The following is a 24,504-nucleotide window of genomic DNA, read 5'->3' on the forward strand; positions in this document are numbered from 1 at the left end:
ATTTTTAATAGAAAAATACGACTCCTTACTATTCCCCTCCCCAACATTCGTATCTCCTTCCATAACATGAAACAAATGTCGCAGCTGACCACTGTACAAGCATGTACAAGGCAAACACGAGTAAACAGGCAGGCACAACTATTAGACTGGTATTACTAATTTCATTTGACAGCTGTCAGATCCGTGTTAATGTTTGACTGCTCGGTAAATTTATTTATGAAATCGTTATTATTGATATTATTCCTCTTAATTACGAATAATATTCGTGTATTGGTCGACATTGATTTGCCTTGAGAACTTTCAGTATGAAACCTATGAAAGTGGAATTATACAACGCTATTGTAGCAGACTTTAATAGGCTCACATCGTATGGGCGTAAAGCTGAGAATGAATTAAAGAAAAAGTACAAAAAGTTAGTATCCTTTGCTTTATTTTTGCGTATATAAGAAGGTTCGAGCTATTAGCTTCTAACCAATAAATCCGTTACTTATGAGCCAAGCTCTCGTTTAATATATTTCATAACATATTTCATTCGTTTAATATGGTTCATGTTGAGAAAGTTTGTTTGCGCTTATATTATGAATATGAATTTGAGATTAACATGATGGTAATATTTTCAGTTTACCACCAGCTACACTGGGCAGCATTATATCACTGTTGGTGCAGAGATCAATGAAACAGAGCTATAGAAAGTCTCCATCAATATCCAGTAGATATTATGAACTGTATGAAGGACTAATGAGAGACAAATCTACAGAAGATGGTGTTCTTTTACAGTAAGTATTTTAGTTTATTGTGTTTGTTATAAAATATTTGTTAAATGAGATTTGAGAAGAGACATAACTCGAGAAAACATTTTAAATGGTATTTTATTGTTCTGCAGAACTCGACTTTCAAAGACTAGTCATTAGTTTATCCAGTTTATTTATTGGCAACCAAAGAGCAGTCAACTTTCTAGCACAACTTATTATAAGCATCGCAATACAGCAGGGAAATGCTGAAATAGATAAGTTAGGTTTTTTAATGTACCCTGTATTGTAGACTATGTTTTTATTATGTCTCAAATATTATGTCTATTTTCAAATTATATTTTCAGAAACATCTGCAAACAATGCTAAATTCAAATTTCATTCTAAAACAATCTCTTAATTATTTTTTTTTAAGGCTCTCGGACAATCAAGGAATAAGCCCAGCCCTGTTTGCAAGATCTCTCCTGCAGAATGTTTACTCGGACTCGTCCATGGTCAAGAAGTGCTTCAAAGATACCACATTAATTGAAGACAAAGAACTTGCCTATCAAGTCTTTCTGGTAATTTTTAGTCTTAGTTATCCATGTCATTGCAAGTTTTACTTTACCATATACCTATATTAATTAAATTTAAAAATTCGGTTAACTTTTATATTGTAATGTTAATGTATTTACAGGGCACCATGAATGATAACCAGTATGGCCCATATGCAGATGTAATAAAACAGTAAGTTATAATCATAATCATTTATTTATTTCCAGGCACAATACACATTATATTATGTTATGGTTCATAAAATTAAATTAAATAAGCTTTTTGAAATACTTGAGCGGTCAGATCATTAAAGTTTTAATAACAGGTAAAATTTTCTAGTCTAGATAACATTTATACAAGCTTACTTATAAAAAATTCCTTAATGTTTAAATAGACTTTTTTTTTCAGGTCAATTGGATTAGAATATGAGTTACGACTAGAAAAAGAGTTAAGATTGATGAATATAACATTCTCTGATGAAAATGTATTAAGGTCTCGGGGTTATGATAAGACCCCTGATTTCAAACTTGATGTACCCATAGCAGTAGATGGCTTTATTGTTCATTGGGTAGAAAGTAAAGCATTATTTGGTGATGAAGAAAACCATTCTGGATATTTAAAGGATCAATTAATGGCTTATTGGAACAGATTTGGTCCAGGATTAGTAATCTACTGGTTTGGGTATCTAGAAACACTGGACTCCACCCCAGAAGTAAATAAGATGTTTATTTTAAGAACAAAATTTCCAAAAAAAGAAAGTATTACACAATACAAGATGGACTTTGATGTGCAGTAATTTTACGAAATTGTATATTTAGCTTTATTGTAATAAAATACTTTTTTTAGAGAGAATTAATTATATCATAATAACACAAGCTTGTTATTAACATTTTTAACTTAATATTATGGATGGTATAATATTATACAATCCATACTTATATATTGAGTTTACAGCGATATTATTGCGGTTCAGCGGAAGTACCCCTAGGGGATATTACTGCAATGTTCTGCCACCAAAGTGCACCACTAGCCTTTTTAGCATAGACATAGTATAGTAGTTATAGACATGAAACCGAGCGACCAGGGGTAAGAGAAAGACATATTCATGTATTGACAGGTTAATGTATGGCAGCATAATCCTTTTTCCCTTTCACTCTTATAAAATTCTCGCCGTCGCCTCCTACCTATGCTGCCATAACCCATCCATGAAAAAAAATCCGGTCGGTGATAAGGACAAAGCATGGCACTATTTTCTCTCCTCTTATAGGAATCGCAATAAGACTATCTTTCTCTATCAAAGAGTGTCAGGCCCTTGCTTTAAAAAGCACTACTACCTACTTACTAAAGTAAACCATAGAGTAACATCAAAGATAGATAATGGTAACGTGAGTATTATATTCTTTGATGGTAACATTGAGGGCTATCGTTTTTTTGCTCACCAGTTGGCGCCTCTGTTGATGGTGGTCCAAAAGGGGTCCGAAGCTGCGAACGCGAGTGTGGAGTCTAGTTCGCTAATCAGCGAAATCGACTCCACACTCGCGTTCGCGGCTTCGCGTCGTGTAATCATGAAGTAACTAGTTAATAATCTGTGGTGTAATCTGGAGTGTATGGAAGGTAGAGGTAAGGAAATGAATCTTCATGTATCAAAAAGTGACCGTAAAAAATAGTAAATAGGCGGCGCCACCATACACTGAAGTACCTAGTATTTTATATAGATGTGCACCCGTGCGACCGTGAGGGAGAGAACATACGCAATGCGACAAAATTAAAAACACGTTTTAACATTCCTGACAACATACCAGAAACAACCTACGTAATTTGGTCGTGTTATTTGCTGCCCCTCCCCCATTTCATCTCTACATATGGTTGTGATTGTGACTGACAGTATTGACAGTGACGCTGACACGGCTGAGGCTGACATATCATTGGCCACTGGGAGCAGTAGGGAGGTGGTGCTGTCTCCAGTGGGTCTGGGTTAACGTCTTTTTTCGATCGTTAAACAAGATAATAATACTCAAAACATAGCGATACATAATAAACAATAATTAAAATCAAAAAGTGCCCAGTGAGTGTCTTACTCAGTTTTCAGGTAGGCACTAGGCGATATAAAAATCAGTTTGTATTTTTCCTATTTTATGTGTGTAATACGGCATGCAATGGCGATAAAGAAGCCGAAGAGGAGGCGAGCAGGAAACGGATACTTGACCAATTGACGAAAACACGCACAGTGATACTGGATGACTACCATTTGGTCACTAGGCAGATAGCGACCGATGTATATATGTACAGAAGCTACCGCACTGTGTCTGTTGTGTTTTATCCCGTCAGGAAAGACGTTAGCGATGCACGCTTCACATTTCAGGCGGAAGAGCTTCATTTAAATAACATTGGTAGGTGTTTTGTGTGATGTTTGCAAATAATATTTATTTATGCAGGTTGAAAACAATTCACTCTATTTTTAACGCATGACTCCGCGAAATAAAATTGGTATTGCTGTTTAATTGTGACATGTTTAGCATGGATGATGCTGGAGTGGCTTAAAGATAGCTTAAATTAAAGACTAAAGAACAGCTGTCAGTCATTGAAGTGACATTTGACATTTCAAACTTTGCGAAGACCACCATCTACACTAGCGCCCCTAGCGGCGAATTCATACGCGTTAGCCCTCTTTACATATGATTTAAAGCTTGACCAGGAATATATGATCATTGTCAAGAGGGCGCTATTATTCTCATTTATATGGCAACAGTTCAGTATAGTCTGAACAATGTGGATTGGCAACTCGTTTTTTTTGACACATACTTTTATTCACCGTAATCAAAATCAGAATCCAAATATTCGGTGTTCACATTTTTTTATTGTCGGTTCTTCTTTTTACCGTATAAAAAACATGCATTTTCTTACGCAATAGCGCATCACACATAGGTCAAAATAATCTTACATAGGTTCTGGTATATATATATATATTTTTTTATTTTTTATTTATTGATAATGGGAAACAAACAGCGAAAGATGACACATATAGATAATTACACTTAAATACATACATAAGCCAAAACAGTTTCCACTACTGAAATTAGATAATTATGGTTGCTCAGACAAGACTTGTTTGTACAATTCAATTAAACTATCTCTAGATCTAGTGCTAAAGAACTAAACAATGCGAATTTGAAACCACAAACGTGACATGCATTAATTTAACTTAATTTTACAATAGTAAACTATCAAAATCAATTATATTATTTGCCCTAATAGTAGCAGAGTTATATTATATTATTTGTTCATTTGCTCTTAATTGCAGAAACAAATTTTTGTACTGACGGAATGAAAAACAAGTCAACATGAGAATATTTGTCATTGTAATTTTTACACGCTCTTACGATAAATCTGTTCTTTGCGTAAGTGGTTCGATGGAAAGGGACCGCGAATAATTTAGAGGAGCGCGTGCGGGGGTACGCGCAGCGCAGAGAGGCGCGGGCGAGTAGCGCGGGGGAGTCGACCAGCCCATTTAGGATTTTATATAGTAAGGTTTGATCCCTAATTTCGCGTCTGATTTGAAGGGGTATAATATTATTTGAATCAAATTCTTTGAATTTATACTTCATCCGCCTGATATTTTTTTTTTGAATTCCTTCTATTGCATTAATATGGATAGAGAAATGAGGACTCCATACTGTGGAAGCATACTCTAGGTGAGATCTTACGTAAGCATTATATAAAAGAATAATTGTTTTAGGATCTTTAAAATCTTTACTCTGCCTAAATATAAACCCGAGCATACTGTAGGCCTTCCGAACAATTTTATCAACATGGGCGGTCAGCCACAACTCATGGTCAATATTTACGCCAAGATCTTTTATTTCCGTCACCTTTTTAAGGCGGTTGTCATTTATGGAGTAGTCATAAACTATGGGGTTACGTTTACGGGAAAATGTGATAGAACAACATTTTTCAATGTTAAGGCCTAGTTTATTGTTTTGACAGTAGTTATTCAATCTGTCGAGATCATATTGTAGATTGAGACAATCGTTATGTGACGTGATAACACTGAATATCTTCATGTCATCTGCGTACAATAAGACTTCCGAATGCTGAAAACAATCAATGACATCATTAATAAAAACGTTGAATAACAACGGACCAAGATGGGAGCCTTGAGGGACCCCTGACGACACAGGCACAAAGCTAGAAGTGTGACCTTTAACCGCCACCGCTTGGGTTCTGTTACGAAGATAAGATGTGAGCCATCTCAAAAGGTTGCCGTGAATTCCAAATGATTCTAATTTGCTTATAAGTATGGAATGAGGGATTCTATCAAACGCTTTAGAAAAATCGGTGTAAATGGCGTCCACCTGAGAACCTTTATCCATAGCGACCAGAGAATAATCAAGTAATTCGCAAAGGTTGGATTCAGTGGATCTTCTGTTAATAAATCCATGTTGTTGAGGAATAAGCATTGGTCTAATTACACGATATAGCGTATCATATATAATTTTTTCAAAAAGCTTAGGTATTACGGATAGTTTTGAAATACCACGATAATTTTTTATATTCCGTTTATCACCGCTTTTAAAGATAGGAACAACAATCGATTTTTTCCAGGCCTCAGGCATCACACCGGTCTCCAAAGAAAGGTTGAACAAAAAGCTAATTGGTGCTGCTAACGTTGTACGACATCTATGAAGAAAAACTGGATGGATTCCATCAGGTCCACTTCCTTTGGAAACCTGTAATGATTTTAAATAAGTTTCAACTATGGTTGATGTAATCTTAACATGGCTTAAAATATTATTGGATGGATTGTTATTAGTAGTGTTAATAGATAAATCAATATCTTTTACAAAGACTGACTGGAAAAAATTATTAAATAATTCTGAAATATGTTGACCACTAGAGCCTATATCATTATCTAAGAAGAGAGAGTCTGGTATGCCGCTATTATTAGTTTTTGATTTTATAAAGGACCAAAATGATTTTGAATTAAAGCGAATATTTTTTCGGTTCTAGAAATGTACAGAGTATAACAAAAATCTTCTAACTTTTTTATTGTAGTTCGTAACTTTGAGAAGGCAATGTAGTCTGACTGTCTTTTATAAATTTTCCATTTTTTATGCATTTTAGTTTTTTTATTTATCAGTTTAATTAGCTTACACGAATACCAAATAGGATATTTTCTTTCGTTTGAATTAATAGTTTTGGGTGGTATAAGTGTATCTATTATTTCATTTAAAATTGTGTAAAAATTATCAACAGCTTTTTCAACGTTATCCGATGAAAGATAGTGGTCCCAGTCTACCTTCTGTAGTTCAGCATTAACCAAGTCGTAGTCTGCTGCAAAAAAACGACGGACGGAGCGAGGAGCTGGTTTCAGTGAGTGGTCGATCAACTTTAAATCAATATTTACACAAAATACCGGGTGATGACCATCTATTGGCACTAAAGGTTCCACAGATGATAACTTGCAAAAATTATTTGATATGACTAAATCTAATTGTCTATTATTTTTATTTGGGATATTATTAAATTGATGCCATCCAGTAAAACTAATAAATGCCGACAGCTGTAATGTCAAAGAATTACAACTGGGATTCACCATTATCAAACTGTTTTCACCGTTATCCGCAGGTATCCAGACAGCATCCGTAATATTAAAATCGCCCAAAACCACAAATACGTCATCCGGGGAATCAGTGTATATGTCGGACACATGTTCAAAAAACGAGAGTTGAGATTCCGCCTGAAACTTGTTTTGGGGAAAATAACATGCAAATAGTCTCAATTTTTTAGCAATAGGACCCTGAGATAAAATAATGTCTATCCAGGTAATATCGGCATCTGGTAAATCTAATAAAGAGCGAAAGTCTCTTTGTTCTACATTGAGTTGACGGCGCACGGCAACAAGCGTGCCACCGCCGCGCGTCACCCCGCACCTGTCGTAATCGCGGTCCGTGCGGTAAACGTTATAGCGAGAGTCGAATAGTTCCCCATCAAAAATACCGGGTAGGAGCCAAGTTTCCGTGATGCAAATAAGGTCATAGTTGAATCGCAGTACGTTACGTAAGAATCCCGTTGTTTTTGATCGCAATCCACGAGCGTTTTGATAATATATAGAGATATCTATTTTTTTATGAATATATAAAGACCAATAATATATTTATGTGTAACCTTATGAGACTCGTAAGCGTAAAAACTTGTAGCGGCAATTTTTATGAGTAAGTAGGGTTTGAAAACAAACATTATAGCATTAATTCTCGAATGGAATAAATTTCTTATCGATATATGAAGAGCGTGATGTAGTAAATAATTATTAATATTATTATATTTATTATAGTATACTTTGTTTCTGCAATTTTTCAAATTATTTCCGTTAATTAGAGCGATGATGACAATCAATACTTTTATAGAATATCCTAAGTATAAACCTAAAACTAGCAATACTAAAAATATAGCACTTATACAATTTTGTTTAAAGAATCTTCAGACGTAATATAGATAATTGGCGAGTTCTCGTTGCGGCGAACCATGACAGTGCAGTTACGAACCCAGCAGAATTTATATTCTTTCGCAGCGGCCCGTTGCTTCGCTTCTTTGAGAAGGAATTTGTTGTAGCTGGACAGGTGATCGTTTATATAAATTTTATTCGGGCTAGCACCGTAACCCAGGTCAGCGGCTTTTAAATTTTTCAGTTTACGCAGACACGCCATAAAGTCATCCTTTTTATAGCGAGCCTGCATCTTCACTATAATAGGCTTTGGTTTGGAGTTGTCCGTATCGTTTCTCACGGCGACCCGGGTAACAAAGTCGATATCAGTATTCGTGTTCAACGAAAAGCCGCACGCTTCTGCTAAGCTGTTTATCACAGTGAAGAGATTCTCTCCTTTTGTTTCAGGAACTCCGTTAATCTGAATATTTGAGCGCCGGACCCACTGCTCATTTTTCCTAGAGTCTGTCATGATGTCGTTGAGTGTTTTTTTGACGTCATCAAGTTCCGTTTTGCAGTCTTCCAGCGCGCTGACGCGTGACTCTATAGTGCTCATTCTCCCAGCTAAATCATCTAATTTAGAATCAATACTATTCTTCATTTCGGCTATGTCTGTTCGGACTTGGGATAGATCCATTTGGATCGTTTGAATTGCGGAAAATTGTGTCTGCAATGCAGTTACCTTTGACAGGATATCATTTAATAATTCTGCGGGACAAGATGCATTAAAATGATTGGCATCTCGAACTCGAGGGGGAAGCTGGAACGAGTTTGGAGGTGTGGTCTGGAGTGTGCTGTTGATTGATAACCTCGTACAATTAATGTCAGTAGCGTCCTTATTACTATAAGACGCATCCTCATAAGACATCACTGAGTCGTTAAAATATGACATCTCCGCAGTCGGTTGGACTGGTGTATTGTCATTCCTGCGACGGCGTGTATTGACTGATGTGCAAAATGAACATAGCCAATTTTGTTTGAACTGTTCTGTACATTGGGCTGTAGATAAACCTAAACATGAACAGTGATAATTATTTCCGCACCCAACACATTTCAAATCCTTGTTGCCGTCAATCGGTAAATCGCAGGCAAGGCAAGACATACTGTCACTCTAATATGAGTCTTGGCGTGTTAGCAATAAGGACCAAATTCCGAGAGCCGGCTGCGCAGTTAGAAGTCGTATAGCTATTTCGCGTCGCGCCGTCCAATCACTCGTGGCCTAGCGGCTTGGCCGGTGGACTGCGACGCAGCGGCCGCGAGTTCGAATCCTCACCGCGGAGCACAAAAGATGCAAAAAGTGAAAAAAAATATTTAGCACAGGTATTCACAAGCAACCACCACAACACAGGTCCAGAGCGAGAAGTCCGACACAATTCAATATGGCCGACAGGCCAAGTTCGAAATATCCTAAGAAGGACAAGGAGGTACCGATAATTTGAAGTCGTTTACTATAAACCAATTCGCGAACAAATTAAATTAATAAATTAGTAAAAATATCCGACAAGCACACGTCCACTCTGAGCAACGACGGGAAAAGAATGAACATGATTGATCGTCTCCAAAACTCATAGTAAATATTTTTCAAACTCACTCATTATTTCCTTACTTGTATAACATAACACTACAATAACCAAATCGTAATAACCAGACTATAATGGCATTTTGATTTGTTTATAATCGAAATAGTTTAATTTCCCGAACTGTTCTTTTCCAGCAGTTTACTATTTACATTATTTACAATCCTGACTATGTATAGTGTAGGACATTTTTTGTCATTTATTATTTAATATTCAACATATATTCAACACTTGGGTATTATTCAAGTAACCCGCCACAATGACACTGACAACAGTGACAACCTATCATTAAAATCATTGCCAATGTAAGAAATTAGTTCCAATTAAATTCCGCAACATGGCGCATGATCATATATTCCTGGTCAGGCTTTACATACTGTACCTTTGACAGGTTTTTAACAAGTTTTCGAAATAATAAAATATGACATTGATGCATCAAGGCGGTTTGCTTACAGAGGATCTACCGGGAAACGCGAATCCAAAAATTCGCTATCTGCCTCTTTATCGCTCGAATACGCAAGAGTGACAGAGATGTTAGATAAAAAAATTTAGATTTTCTTGTTTTGGGATAGACCCTCAGATTGTGGTGGTAGCATGGTGGTAGTGGCGCCCTGGCGCCCCCTACGCAGAGTTTCGTGTAATGTTTTCTATTGCATGTTACATGCGCTGCGCCGCGTGCAATGACTACATCGCAACTTAATGTTTTTAATAGTACCTCGAATAGCACTGGATATCAGTGTTCAGTGACACTTGACAGCTCAAACGTCAATGTCGAAGGTCGCAGCTGATCGTCAGCGTCGACGGCGTCGACGCGGTGTAGCGTGTTTTAAAAAAAATTTGGATTTAAAATGAGTGCTAATAAATCAGAGGAAGCAATCAAAGAAAAGATTTTGAATGTAGCTAAGAAAAATCCTAAAGGTGTGTCAGATAAAGATATCAAAGCCGCTGTGCCGGAGCTATCCTCTGGGGAACTAGTGGCAGCGATCAACTCGCTACTGCAGCAAGGATGTTTTGATTTATTCAATCAAGGAGGGTCTCTAATTTATAGGTAGGCTACTCTTTTATTCGTTTTCCCAAGCAATTAAGAAAACAAGAGCCACGTTAAAACGACATGCCTTAATTTTAATTTGACTATTACTCTTTGTTACAGGTTAAAAACTCAAACTAGTAAAACAGCCGTTAAAGGTGCGGACAATGAGGAGAAAGTGGTTTACAATTTGATAGAGGAAGCTGGTAATAAGGGAATATGGATTCGTGACATCAGAGTTCGGTCTAACCTTGCCAATACACAGCTCACTAAAGTGCTCAAAAGTCTTGAGAGCAAAAAAGTTATTAAGGCAGTCAAATGCGTAAACGTAAGTTCATAAATTTAAATGGAGTGATGGTCAGTACACTACCAAATCAATGGTTCTATTCTTGTTTTGTTGGCTGAAGCCCAAGCCGAAATGGAAGCCACCCACACATGGAATGCCAGTAATTACTACTGTTGGAATAACCATAATTTTCATGATTATTATCTGTAGTTGTTTAAATTTTGTTTTTCAACTTTTAGGCTTCAAAAAAGAAAGTGTACATGTTATATAATTTAGAACCAGATAGGTCTATATCTGGAGGAGCATGGTATCAGGATCAAGATTTTGAGTCTGAGTTTGTGGATATACTGAATCGCCAGTGCCTTAGGTTTTTGCAGCAAAGAGCTGACAAAATCAAGAACAATGTCCGAGGACCCATTGTAGGCAGAACTCAGTCTTATGCTACTGGTGCAGAAGTACACAAATACATAACTGACCTAGGAATTAGTAATGTAAGTATTTGAGACCTTTTCAGGCAAATGCTCAAGATAAATAGATTATGTTTTAACTTGTAAAAAAATAACACTACTATTTTCTATAAAGAATAGAATATAGATCATAAAAATAAACTTACAAATTTTACATACAATACTTTTTATGTAAATGATAACATTTATCAACAACAACCAACCTTACACAACCAGCCACCCTTGCCAGCCAGCCTTGTACAACCAGCCTTAAAGTTTATAGTCTATGATTGTTCATTATTTTAGTATGTGGGTATTTTTGCACTTTGTAATTTTTCCTCAATCACCCGTTGACCACGAATGCTGTAAAGGGTTTGAAACGTCGGGATGTATTATAAATTCAATATACGCGATATAATCCGTTTTCCTAGTTTTATAACATTTATCAATATAAAAATATTTAATAATGATATTAATGAATAATGATTCTTTGTTCACTTGCTTAGAAAAATACTTCTCATTTCAGGTCACCCTAGATGTTGAAGATGTCATCACAATTTTGAACACACTGGTATATGATGGCAAGGCGGAGAGCAGTGTGTATCCTGACGGCAGCAAGGTGTTTCGCGCTATTGAATCCCTACTGCCACCCCCAGGGCTGGTGCAAGTGCCCTGTGGAGTGTGCCCTCTCATACACAAGTGCTATTCCAAAGGACTCATCACCCCACAGGACTGTACTTATATGAATGAATGGCTAGAATAATAAATATATAAAAATATGTGTTTGTGTTATTTATTGTATCTTTACAGTATGCAACAGGAGAGACATCAAATGTACATTAGAAAGACCTATAATAGTCACACATAACTGTAGCTCCAAAATTCTGATAAACATGTAATTAGTGTTTAACCTAAATAAAACAAAAAAAACACTGACCTACCCCTATAGTCTGTTATCTTGTTATTGGCTACTGATCTAATATTATAGCTAGTTGTTAATTCATCAGTAATTGGGTTACCTCTTTTCCACGCCTATTTACAGCATATTAAATCATACAACACATATACATTTGTTGCATCATAGTTGTTTATGCAGTAATTATGCCAGCACCTCAAAAAAGAAAGACAATATTGTTGGATACAATTTATTTACATTGTTACCTAATAAATAAATATTTATACATTCGAGTTTACAAGTCATACTTTGTAGACTCACATAGACCTAGTGTGGTACCAAACATGGAAACACCTACTCAGTAAGTATTAAGCATGCACTAATCTCATTATTTTGCCAATTAGTCCGCCTAGCAGCATTATTTTAATTTATAGGTTGAATGTGTATAATATATACTAGCTTTCGCACACAAGTATTATAGCTATAAAACAATTCAAACCAAAATGTTTAAATCATCGACTACCTGATGATTTAAACATTGGGGTTTTGGGTGCAGGAATGTTCACTTATAGTCATAAAATAGGTAAGTATAAACTGTAATAACAGAAAATATTTTACCATTTCAAAGCACATTTGGAGCTCACTACCTATTTTTAATTCATAGTTTGGTAATTATTTTACAATAAAGAAATTGATTTTGTGTTTTTATAATTCACAAATTATTCCCGCAACCAAAACTCCGATGTATGCTGATAACTCCCAGTATCTTTATGTGTCAACACTTCTAGAGTCAGACCAAGACAAGTCTGCAATTCTGATAGCACACGCAGTGCAAGTGTTATTTTAAACACCAATCTTCTATGAAATTGTGATGTATAAATAACACTTGTGTTGCGTGTGCTATCAAAATCGTTGCAGGCTTGTCTTGGTCTAACTCTACAGTCAAAAGTTTCGCACAAATGCAAACTGGTTGGCAGTAAAGATTAAAAGCAATTTATAAGCATTGTCATTAATAAATTTTAAGCTTCACCAACTTCAAAGAAAAGTGCAGCAAAATAAATACTACCAATATACAAAAAAAACTATACAATACAATGTGTTATTAATTAATAACCATAACAAACTAACTTTCCCTAAATTTTAAAAAAATTGCATAAACTTTAAAACAAGCTCTTAAAGTTATTTTCAATGTTGTAGAGTGCCTCTGAAAGTACAGCAGTATCACGTTTCTGAGACTGTGTTTTTTTTTCTTGTTGTTTATTGTCCTCTTCCCTTCGGCTATGAGGAAATATTGAACTAAAAACATCCATTTGGATATAATTCAGTGATTGCAGTATAAGTCCTTTGTCAGGATATGGTGTGGAAATAAGTTGGGCCTCAGGTCTCATCATTTTAGAGCCATCTTGTGGCCTTTGCTGTGCTGGAGGCTGTTGGGTGGTAGGCGGTTGTTGGCCTTTTGCGGATGTTTGACCGGCTGGGGGTTGAGGAGGGGAACTCTTAGTAGTCAATTCTTCAAGTTCCTTAAGTGATTTGGTTATGTCCCTGACATCTGGAGGAGGTGCTTGTATTTTTTTACCACCTTGAATAGAACATATTATTTTAGTTCTTAACACACAACACAGTAATAATAGCAGCAATGGCAGCATATATTTTAACTCAAAATATAATAGAATTTTCTTTTATAGCTTCAAGTGGTAAATTTGACTAATACTTTTTTCTTCCTCGCGTTATCCCGGCATTTTGCAATGTGAAGACTAATATAGGCCAGTCAAATTAGATTTTTCCAGGAATTAATTCCCAGCAAGCTGAAAATCGTCTTAAAACCTTCATTTGGTTCTAAATTAGTGTAATCCGAGTTTGCTCTATTCCAGTTGTGGTAAAATTTTTGCTCTTTTTCAGTTTTTTGCTTGTAGTTCAAAAACGGTATGTCCAACGGAAAATTTGCTCTAATCATGATGAAAATTGACATGTAAGGATCCAGAAGGTACCTTAATATGAATTAGTAGTCAAAAGATAAAAAATAGCCGCCACTTTGAATTTCTTTTTTTTTTATATAATCATGTTAAAATCTGAATTTTTTTTCACCAGTGTGATCCACAATAACCTTGCTGGTAGTGAAATTGTAATTGATGGTGGGTTACTTCTACATCAAGTTGTTTTGTCAATCCAAAGTAAAATGTATGTCCCAAAATTTATTCACACCTCCTGGGATGGAGCAAACTCGGATTGACAAATGAAGGTATTAAAATAGTTTCCAGCTTGCTGGGAATTAATTCCTTAAAACATTTTTTTTTTATCTAATTTGACTGGCCTAATAAAAAAAGTGTATACCACTATAAAGGTTATTGTTATCAATGAAGCAATAATACTGACAAGCCTAGATGAGCTTATAATAGTTAACTGATACTCACTGACTGAATGAATAAGCCGCTCCATTTCCCTGATCTGTGTTTCTTGTTGCTGGACTGCAAAGTACAAGTCTGTAATAGTATTGGTTATATGTTTTAGCTCATCTATACGAGCTTGTTCTTTAGCTGCCTCTTTTTTGCTTTGCCTGTAAACATTAAAATAAAACAAACATAATACAAACTTATTACTGCAAGTCTATTGATTTGAAACATTAAACAGAAAATTACCTGCTATATTCCACAGTAATCAGGGCAGCACCAATAATAAAGATGACTGATTCACCCAGCAGATTGGCACCCAGCTCAATGGCCATTTCCTGGCTCAGCACAGGTATGTTTACAGGTCTACCCAAATTTAGGATCCACATCTTAGCTTTCACCTCGCACCAATTGTAGACTGAACAAATCAATAATCAGCATCAAGAAACAATATTTTAATAAAATCATAAAAAGGTCACTAAACATATACTTACATTGGGCAGGAGGCATACATACATAGGTCCTGAAAAAGGGACTATTTTTGGCTCGTTCTTTACATGCATTAGCGATGGGTTTACTGATCTGCTTGATCAGTAACACCGACAATTTGGCAATGGGAAACGCTCCAATAACCATTGTCCCTTGTAATTCTAGTGACTATAAAAACACAGCAATATTTCTATAGAAATTCTAGCCCTACTAGGGAAAACCGAACAAACGATTACATGTATCAATTTAATTTTGCAAGTTTTCTATTCGTATATAACACCACATTCATACATAATCTGACATTTAACAAAAATCTGTCAGTGTCAATGGCAATAACTAATGCAGACTATCCGAGAATGTATCATTTACTAGCGTATTTAATAATGTCTCAAATATAGTTTGGCCCAGGACTGTCTCATTTCAAATATAGACAAAGAGAATCTACTGTCTTTGTCTTATGCTAGTACTGGCACGTAAAAGAAAGGGATCGGTATAATTTTCCTGATGCTTACTGATTAACAAGTTGTGTTTGACAGACTTGGACAGACTATGGTTCACAGACCACACCAAAAAATGTTGCCTTGAACGAAATGTCTTTTGACAGTAAAGTAAAAAGAAAAAGGAAATAGCTGTAAACAAACAATGTATGGATGTTCAGTTAGAAATTAATTCGTTAAAATATATCATGAGACGGTTACCTCTTTGGAAAATCTTAGTTTTATTGGGTTTTAGTTTTATGATAATTTATTTATACTCTTGGATTAGTAATGATGATGTGAAGAGCTTTGTAAATAGATCTCGGGGTACAGCGAGCACTAAATTATTAACATTGTAAGTAACCGATTAAAATCAATTTTGTATTTTCATCTTTTTTCTATAGTACTATTTATATAATACGTCCTTTTTTCAGAAGACCTCAAAGTACTACACCGCAGAAGACTTCCATAAACAGGATCGTTTTGTCGTTCGTTGTGTGTGACTCGAGATTCAACGAATCCCTGAATGTGGTTAAATCCGTCTTACTGTTTACCAAGACTCCCGTGCACTTCGTCATATTCACAGACGACAATCTTAAATCGAAATTCAATGAGACACTTAGCAACTGGAGAGAACTAACCGACTACCAGCTTGATTTTGAGCTGCACAGCATTAACTTTCCTGAGGAGCATGTTGATGATTGGATGAACTTATTCAGCAAATGTGCTGCGCAACGATTATTTATACCGGTAAAATAATACTCATTACATTTGCTTGACCTTATTATACTTGTGATCGCACAGTGCAACATACAGCACATATTTCCCTTATAAACCAACATGTGACCTGATGTCATGCCACTTTCTCTCAATTTACGTTACCTCACAGACATTTCAGTTGGTTTACCTATCCCCTCATAGCAAAATAAATAGTGTAACAATACAGATCCTGGTACTCTCACGGGACGTCATCGAGTACCAGAGGGGGAGAATGTAACAATACAAATTCTCACGGCGCGCGGGCTCGAATACTTTCTTGCTCGCACAGTACTGCGTCGCACCGGCCAGCCACCGAAGAGCACCGAGCGCGCACGACGATCGCCGACCGGACCAAATAAAAGCCGCGTCCGCGCCGCAACAGATTGATTCAGCTAGCGACTGCCTTAGCGATAGGTACACCCTCTGTCCTTTGGCTAGTCTCAGTGGAACGGGAGTTCGATAGCCACTTGCAGTCTTCTCCCTGACCTCCCTAGGATTTAGCTAGTGCCTTGGCGATAGGTTCCCGACTGTCCCTTGGCTCTTTGCAACGGAAGTAGGCCCGCTCAACCTTGCCGACTACTTCACGTTTTAATTTATTATTATTTGTAATGCAGGCAGGCAGTTTAAACAACTGATAATGCCTGTATCCAGAGTCATAAAGCAAGTTCTCAGTGTTGAGTAGAATTTGCTTTGTGCTTATCTAATTTATTCTTAAACTCATTGACACTTTGGGCCGCTACTACATCCCCTGGGAGTTTGTTCCAAGCGTTGACCACTCTGTTGCTAAAGAAGTGTCTATGAGGATTATTGTAGGACCTGTGAGACACCAGCTTATACTTTAATTTAGTTAGGAAGTAAACCTGTTTTTTTGTATGAACCCGTAATGTACTTATAAGTCAATAAAAAAGTATTGTTGACATTGGCGTTTGAGTGATCAACCCTAAACCCTACAATAGTTTTTATTAAATTTTTCAGAAACTGATTACCCACATTGATGCCATGATCTATGTTGACACTGACACCCTGTTCCTGGGCCCCGCTGATGAATTGTGGCGCAAGTTCTCGCTGTTCAACATCTCGCAAATATCTGCCATGGCCCTGGAAAATGACAATCCTAATGTGTCTTGGTATCCCAGATTTGCCAAGCATCCATTTTATGGGAAGTATGGTGAGTATATAATTTTTGTTTTTTCTCAATGACTTGTCTTGTTCTTGTTATATATTAATTATATTATGTAGCTTGTCTACAACCTTAATCTACTAAGGCAAATATGAATGGAATATGTAACTTGTGTCCTGCTCTGACACTGCTGCTTATGCATAAGCATAAATAAGTTGCAGATGGCCAAGATACAGGCTCAGTCTAGTTGTATCTCAGATGGATAGCCATATTTGTTGAAATGTTCTTTTTATGAAATAAATTATTTTGTATTAAAAATTAGATCAAAAATTATTCTAGCAGCAGCTCAATTTAAATTTGACTTAGGCATTAAAACCAGATCTAGAAGATAAGCTCCTATTTGTCCATGTAAGCTTTAATAGTTTTTGCTTGTATATTTTCAGGGCTAAATTCAGGTGTGATGTTAATGAACCTGACAAGAATGAGAGAGTTTGGTTGGGTTGACTATGTCACCCCAATTATGCTTAAATGGAAATTGTACATACCATGGGGAGACCAGGTAATAAAGGGTACTTTACTACATAGAAAATAAGGAATTGGAACCAAGTTTCATAGCCACTTAACAGGTTGGTAATCTCAATGAAGTGCTTCAAACATAAACATTTCACTCAAAAAAATACTAAAAGCTATTTTATAACTGGATAATATTTATTTAAAGAAAGTTTTTCATATGTAGGACAGTATATTTGACCACAAAAAAATCCCTTTGTGAAATAGCTCTTTTGTGTGCTTAAGCTGTGCTTTATTTAATTCAACAATGTTCTTGCAATAAATTATTGATTGATGGATTGATTGAATAAGAAATCCTAGACAGTGGAAGGTGAAAGTTATTCAAATCTGTAATAAAACACATTCTTATCATTCAAGTTGTCTTTGCAGATTGAATATCCTGTTTATCTGTTCACAGGATATAATAAACGTGATATTCCACTACCACCCCCGCGCCGTGCTGGAGCTCTCCTGCCGCTACAACTACCGCACGGACCAGTGCATGTACGGCGACGCGTGCTCCGACGCGACCGCCGATGGCGTGTTCCTACTGCACGGCAGCAGGAAGGCCTTCCACGCGCACAAGCAGCCCGCCTTTGAGGTATTCTGAGTGGCAGTGATCTGTTGTAAAGGGGGCGTATATACATTAATCGCGTCATACGTTTTTGGCTAGTTTTTGACCCCCCCCCCCCCCTATCCAATATGACGTGTATTTTTTTGTAAACTATAATTTTGTCTTAATCATTAAACACCCGGTCAAGTGCGAGTAGTACCTACATGCGTCCCATGAGCTCAGAGTCCGAACCATGGCACACTTTTTTATATTTATATATATTTTTTTAAGCGAGTTAGGTACTTGTCAAGATCCAGAGGTGGGCTCATTTTAGGGGGCTGTACCACAAATTATAATTATAGTGCCGTGCCTATGTGGGCATCCCACTAAACCAACCCACAACGGTGTTTCCCACAATGTGCCGTTTGGAGAGGCGCCCTGGGATCGCGAACTTAAATTATTGTTATTTTTATAATTTTTTGAGGCTTAGAGAGGATTCAACGAGTGGATAATGAGATAGAGCTCGCTGACCGACAAATTACGAAGAAATCACGTTTTTTTACATGGGCTTCTATGAAAAAAAACGTGATTTCTTCGTGATTAATTTTTAAGTTTTACTTTGTAATTATTAAAAAAGTGCCATATATTTAACCGTTATTAAGATAAAGCCCGCCTACAGACACAGGATGAAAGTATGGAATTAAACATAGGGTAAGCCTCTTCTCTCTACTATTACTCTTTAATTTAGGCGCATACTGTCGGCATAATTCGCACTGCCACGGTTTCCCGAAGATTGCCTCGACATCTTTAGGTACACCTCCAGCTGTCGAAGTAACCTGAAGACTGCTGAAGACAGCCTAGGCGTCCTTAGATTACGCCTTAGTTACTCTGCCGAAGTTTCCCGAAGACTGTCAAGGTCAGGCCCCTTAGGCATGCCGGAGCTGCCACGCTGTGCCATGCTTTCCAAAAAAAAGCTGGGTTCGAAGAATCTTAGTTTTATTTTGAGAATGTTTAATAAACCGCGGGCCAGGAACAGATTCCATGACCAATCGCCTCCCGGGCGAAAACTCGTATATTGGTTAACGGCTATGTATGATGAACCCTCGTGAACGTCAGCTGCCGCTCCGTTGGTGGGTTGAGGAATGGCAGCAAATAGTATATAAAAAAAAATTAGTCATCTCCTGCCGCTTGATACTTTGTCAGATGATAGTTTAGATGCTATTGTGAATAAACAAAATCGTCAGCCGGTTGTATCGCGGTGGAAAGACCGTGTTACGCGTTTTGGTGGCTGCCATTCCTCAACCCACCAGCGGAGCGGCTGCTGACGTTCACGAGGGTTCATCATACATAGCCGTTAACCGTTATACGAGTTTTCGCCCGGGAGGCTATGACTGACGAAATTTGCGCCTGGCTTGCGGTCCATAATGGGAGCTCGAAAGAAGAGAAGAGATTGTAAATATTCGATAAGACCACGTTTATTTGGAAATATTCCTGCTTCACGTCAATATTATTATGAAATCTAAATCTAATCTAATGTAATCACTTGTACACATCATCGTGTAAGACATTGTTAGGTTTGTACTTTGTAGGTAGATGTGTGCTATCGAGACTTAGGTACACCTAATCGTTCTAAGCTCTTTTTGGGATAGTTATAGTAGCACCCATGTAAAATTGTACAAAGCGTTTTGAGCCTAAATAACAATTTGTACACAACACATTGTTAACGTTAAATACGCTAAATGGCTAAACGTACTACAATTTATTACACTTTAAGGCTTGGCCCAAATTAAGAAAAAAAATTACACGTTATATTTCCTTAGACCCCCCCCCCCCCCTGGTGATCATTCGTGATTTTTCAGACCCCCTCCCCCCTTACTTCGTATGACGCGATTAATAAACGCCTCCAAAGCCTGACAAGATTCTATTCGGCCTGATGCTAAGTTATCATTCTTATATCGTCAGGTGACAAGCAAAACTCCCTAATTACTGAAAAATAATTAAACAAAAATCAATTTCGTGTAATAATAAGGTTCACTATGGCGATGAAATTGTGGACCACCACAAGTACCAACTTAGTGACTTTTGCTTGTCACCCGACGGTATCCTCTAGATATTTGCTGTAGAATATTTTAAACTGAAAAACATCGCCAAACAGATTTTCTTAATACACACAATCAAAAACTTTCATATGTGTGCACAAACATTCAAACAAACAGCGTCTCACTTGCATATCATACTGTCTCTAAATGTAGTAACTACCCAATAACTGACCAGGGATGGTTCAACTGATGGAATGTGATTTAGTAGGTAATAGATTGTTCACTCTTTCTTTGGAGACACCAAATCTCTATTGTAGTCTTTGGCAGGGAATACAAAAGGAGGCGGGAGAAAAATCCATTCCTTACTATTACGTTAACATAGACAAAGCAAATCGATAAATGAATGGTATGTTGATAACGTAAGAATGCATTCTTCTCACGCTTCCGTTCGGTAATGGAACAGGGAAGGTGCTACTAAAAAAAAAACCTTTTTAACGCTTCTATACAAAATATAATAGTCAAGTCATTTTATAGGCAGTATACCGGGCCATTGAGGAGTGGTCTGTCGGCTCGGACCCCTCCGACTTACCGACCGTACTCGAGCGCTACTTCACGGAGGCCCCGCCCTCGCTCTGCGGCAACCTCAAGGACGCCTTCCTGAAGGTCCCCACGGCTACAATGGCCAAGGTGCATAGGAAACCCGACAGGTATTATTAATTTACAATTTTATGCTAATATTATAAACGCGAAAGTGTATGTCTGTCTGTTTATTCCTTTAATTATATATTGAAGTATATTATATATATTCTGTTTTTTTATTCCGTAGACTAAAATGACATTTCATGTGGTACTAAGAAATGTCATCTCATACACATGAAACGTCATTTTAGTCTACGGAATGAAAAAACAGACTTAAGACAGTGATATCCATAAAAGCGCGCCCCTGTATTTATTTTTCCACGCTAATTTGAGAAATTTGTTTTGACATGTATTAAATTCCCGCAGGTAGCGACTTCATCTTACTCAAGTTGTAGAGCGAAGGGACCGTTACAACGAGGTGAATAACTAAGACTAGATTGGAGGTAAGATTGGAAAATGATCTTTATAAGTTATCATTAGTTCTACAGTTAATTATTATTTAAAAAGGTCTGGATTGAATCCGTAACTCGGTGCCTTTTAATAGTGCTAAGTATTTTACAACGAATTACGTATTCTTTTGACTATCGTAGAAAAGCTGCCTGATCATTGTAAGGATATACTGACGTCCCAATTGGACCCGATTGGTCAGCTAGTATCAAACAAACAAAATACAGGTATCATAGTTTAATAAGATTAGATTTAGAAGTCACACGAAACCGCCGCCAAAAAGCTGCTCCATACAATCGAAATTACGCTCTCATTTTAAATTTTAAAACGACGTGCTTAAGTTACATGAAGCTTGACATGTACATTTACACAGCATATATCTGTATGTGCCATCTGGTAGTTTTCGTTGCAAAAAATGGTATAGGAAGAAAATAAAACTAATATTATTAAATTTTGTATGTTAAACTGCTACTCGCTCTAATTTCTTTGTATTTATTACAATTTCTAGCAATGAAAACTAGTACCGAACATACATAGATATATTATAATTATGTTACTTGAATGTACACATCAAATTTCATTTTATTACAGAACGTCGGTTTGAAATAAGAACGTAACTTCGATTGTATGCCTTAGAACGCACTGCGGTTTTTTTCTTGCGGTTTCAGTCTTTTAAGTGCGTGCGCTTATAAAGCATATCGTACGTTACATTTTTTGCGGTTGCCGAACCGCTTTAAAAAAACCGCAGTGCGTTCTAAGCCTATGACGGCGCGGCGGCGGCTAGGTTCGTGTGACTGACAGTCAGTCTGTCACTGACTCTTAATTTAGTAAGCAGCTAAGGTATTTAAATGTATTACATTATTATGAAATGGAGTACTCATTATATTTAGTGTTCTAATTCCGTGTTTACGTTAGTTAATAAAAGTTGAGTTTCGGAAAAATGGACCTTACTGCGGCTGTATAGTGCATCTACTAGTATACGTCGTTATCATTACCATTCGTTACAAGTGAGATATATCATATATTAGGTATATCTCACTTGTAATATTAATATGTCACACTTTACGACGTTTACTGCACTAAGGTAGCTTTTCTCTGAGACACAATTAAATGTCACCAATGTATTATATTTATACAATAGATTTAAAGTATTTGAAATGTTGCCTTAATTTATCATACAATTCACGAGGGTATTATGTTAGATTAAATACACCAATTGTTGTTACCAAGAGACCAACTGACATATTACTGTGTACTTATAAGTTTATATTTATTTACTGTTCATTGGCTTGGTCATAGCCTCATAGCATATGCTTTTATTTATAGACTGTGAGATTTGACCCCGGAAAATGGTATACGACATCCTTGTCATATACCAGCAATTTTTTTTTTCCTTAATTTTGGCACAAACAGTCATTACAGAAAAGTGACATTAAAAAAATATTACATATAATATTGACAATACAGTGCCGAAAACGTAATAGATTATACTTATAAATTTGTTGCAACTTGCAACGGACCTGAATTAACTTAACTATAAGAAGGAGATGAAATTGAAAAAAGAAAGACGTACAGTCTGACTGCTATCCCAGAACATGTCACCTTTAAATTTAAGTAAATCAATTAACAGTAAAGTAGCAGCAGGGTGTCATTTATAGGGCATTAGCGTGCCAAGCACCAGTACGTTTACCTTCGTAATTTTTAGCTACCTATTTAATGTCTAAGCGTGTTACTGGTACATTATACATTGATTATTACTCATGCACTTATAATTTAATTAATCGTAACTGTTATATTCTAGTGTCGATATTCTAGTATTTCTAGTTATTCTATTGATATACTTGATCCAGGAATCTGGCAGCTGTTCATCAGCGTAGGTCGGAGTAGCATGCTAGCAAATAGGTGACACACATTGTCCGATTGCTCATAATTTTATGTGGCGCTTGAATAACACTGGCTTTACGTGTCATTAAGAAAACAACAGGCGGTACCTACTTATTTAATCTATTTAAAACTTCAGGCAATTTTTTATTCCAATTACATACCTAATTTATGTATAAAACGAAATCGATTATACTCACCAAGTCAATAACTTGCAAAATTGTTTATCTTTTTAGTGATTTAACAAAGATAAGCATTATCTGATATTTGTTAACCTGCCAAGCAAGCTTCCACCAATTAGCTGCCAGATTCTCGAATGAAGTAAGTAATAACATTAATAATAAACTAGCTAGACTGGTTTCATAGCTCTCATTATCATATACATATCACTATCCGGGACTAGTTCTTTGTCTATTAATTATTCGTCAATGACGCACGGTTTATATTGAATCTTGTTAGAAGTTTTCTATTTTTAGAAAAATATGTCTACTATCTGATAACCGCGACGGTATATTTATAAAATATATCTATATGTAAAGAGTAGTAAATGGGTTGTAATCATACGCAATCGCAGATCTGAGTACCGCCGAGTTCTCATGAAATGGGAATAACAGGAGAGTTATTGGACTTGACAAAGGACCACTTGCACCAATCACAATAAAATTATTCATTGATAACGTCACTCAGTAGTGAATTATGAAACTTTCCATACAATAAAATTTAACGAAAGCTTTAAAGGTGACAGACGGTTTGGTACAAATGAGCGTATAACTCTACAATTGATCCTTAACCCGTGGTCCTGGAAACAAAACACCTAATTTGTGCGAAAATTGTCCCTTCTGAACACCCACTTTATCTGTCATAAGCATTAACTTACAAACAGTTGTTTTTTTGCCAGACACCGAAAGGATAAGACTACCAATCATAAACAGAGGCTTAACAAAATGCCTACCAAAATATATGCTACTGGGGTATGTAGTCTAAACTTTGCTATAGCAATTTTAATTTGTTTTACTTCATTATAATTGCCGAGTTATCGCGGCAAATAGATTTCTGCATTATTATAGGTACCTACACTACCTAGTTACCTACTTAGGGATCTAAGTGTCAACATTTTATCCAATAAGATTTTGAAAGTGTTACTGAGAAAATACGAGTTTCACATTTTGA

General features: G+C 36.5%; 5 protein-coding genes across 5 annotated transcripts; 3 read left to right on the forward strand and 2 right to left on the reverse strand.

Moving 5' to 3' along the window:
• Window positions 1–158: 158 nt before the first annotated feature.
• Window positions 159–2,155, forward strand: LOC134748464 (CDAN1-interacting nuclease 1). The gene is made up of 5 exons (XM_063683262.1): window positions 159–412; window positions 621–776; window positions 1,165–1,309; window positions 1,426–1,475; window positions 1,692–2,155. Exons 1-5 carry the CDS (start codon window positions 306–308, stop codon window positions 2,077–2,079), a joined length of 846 nt encoding a protein of 281 aa, XP_063539332.1. The 5' UTR covers window positions 159–305; the 3' UTR covers window positions 2,080–2,155.
• Window positions 2,156–7,735: 5,580 nt separating this feature from the next.
• LOC134748493 (uncharacterized) lies at window positions 7,736–8,401 on the reverse strand. The gene has a single exon (XM_063683290.1). The coding sequence runs from the start codon at window positions 8,399–8,401 to the stop codon at window positions 7,736–7,738; it is 666 nt and encodes a 221-aa protein (XP_063539360.1).
• Window positions 8,402–10,111: 1,710 nt separating this feature from the next.
• On the forward strand, window positions 10,112–11,879 carry LOC134748573 (DNA-directed RNA polymerase III subunit RPC6). Its single transcript, XM_063683364.1, has 4 exons — window positions 10,112–10,389; window positions 10,492–10,696; window positions 10,894–11,145; window positions 11,627–11,879. Exons 1-4 carry the CDS (start codon window positions 10,190–10,192, stop codon window positions 11,861–11,863), a joined length of 894 nt encoding a protein of 297 aa, XP_063539434.1. The 5' UTR covers window positions 10,112–10,189; the 3' UTR covers window positions 11,864–11,879.
• A 352-nt stretch (window positions 11,880–12,231) lies between these two features.
• Window positions 12,232–15,167, reverse strand: LOC134748124 (putative OPA3-like protein CG13603). Its single transcript, XM_063682823.1, has 4 exons — window positions 14,877–15,167; window positions 14,632–14,800; window positions 14,407–14,549; window positions 12,232–13,574 (listed from the first exon to the last, which is right to left on the reverse strand). The coding sequence occupies exons 1-4, from the start codon at window positions 15,016–15,018 to the stop codon at window positions 13,156–13,158; spliced, it is 873 nt and encodes a 290-aa protein (XP_063538893.1). The 5' UTR covers window positions 15,019–15,167; the 3' UTR covers window positions 12,232–13,155.
• Window positions 15,168–15,484: 317 nt separating this feature from the next.
• On the forward strand, window positions 15,485–22,105 carry LOC134748312 (glucoside xylosyltransferase 1). The gene is made up of 7 exons (XM_063683069.1): window positions 15,485–15,702; window positions 15,782–16,097; window positions 17,082–17,274; window positions 17,670–17,785; window positions 18,194–18,376; window positions 20,902–21,074; window positions 21,373–22,105. The coding sequence occupies exons 1-7, from the start codon at window positions 15,518–15,520 to the stop codon at window positions 21,374–21,376; spliced, it is 1,170 nt and encodes a 389-aa protein (XP_063539139.1). The 5' UTR covers window positions 15,485–15,517; the 3' UTR covers window positions 21,377–22,105.
• The last annotated feature ends 2,399 nt before the right edge of the window (window positions 22,106–24,504 follow it).

This window comes from Cydia strobilella, chromosome 16 (assembly GCF_947568885.1).
Source record: "Cydia strobilella chromosome 16, ilCydStro3.1, whole genome shotgun sequence".
NCBI lineage: Eukaryota > Metazoa > Arthropoda > Insecta > Lepidoptera > Tortricidae > Cydia > Cydia strobilella.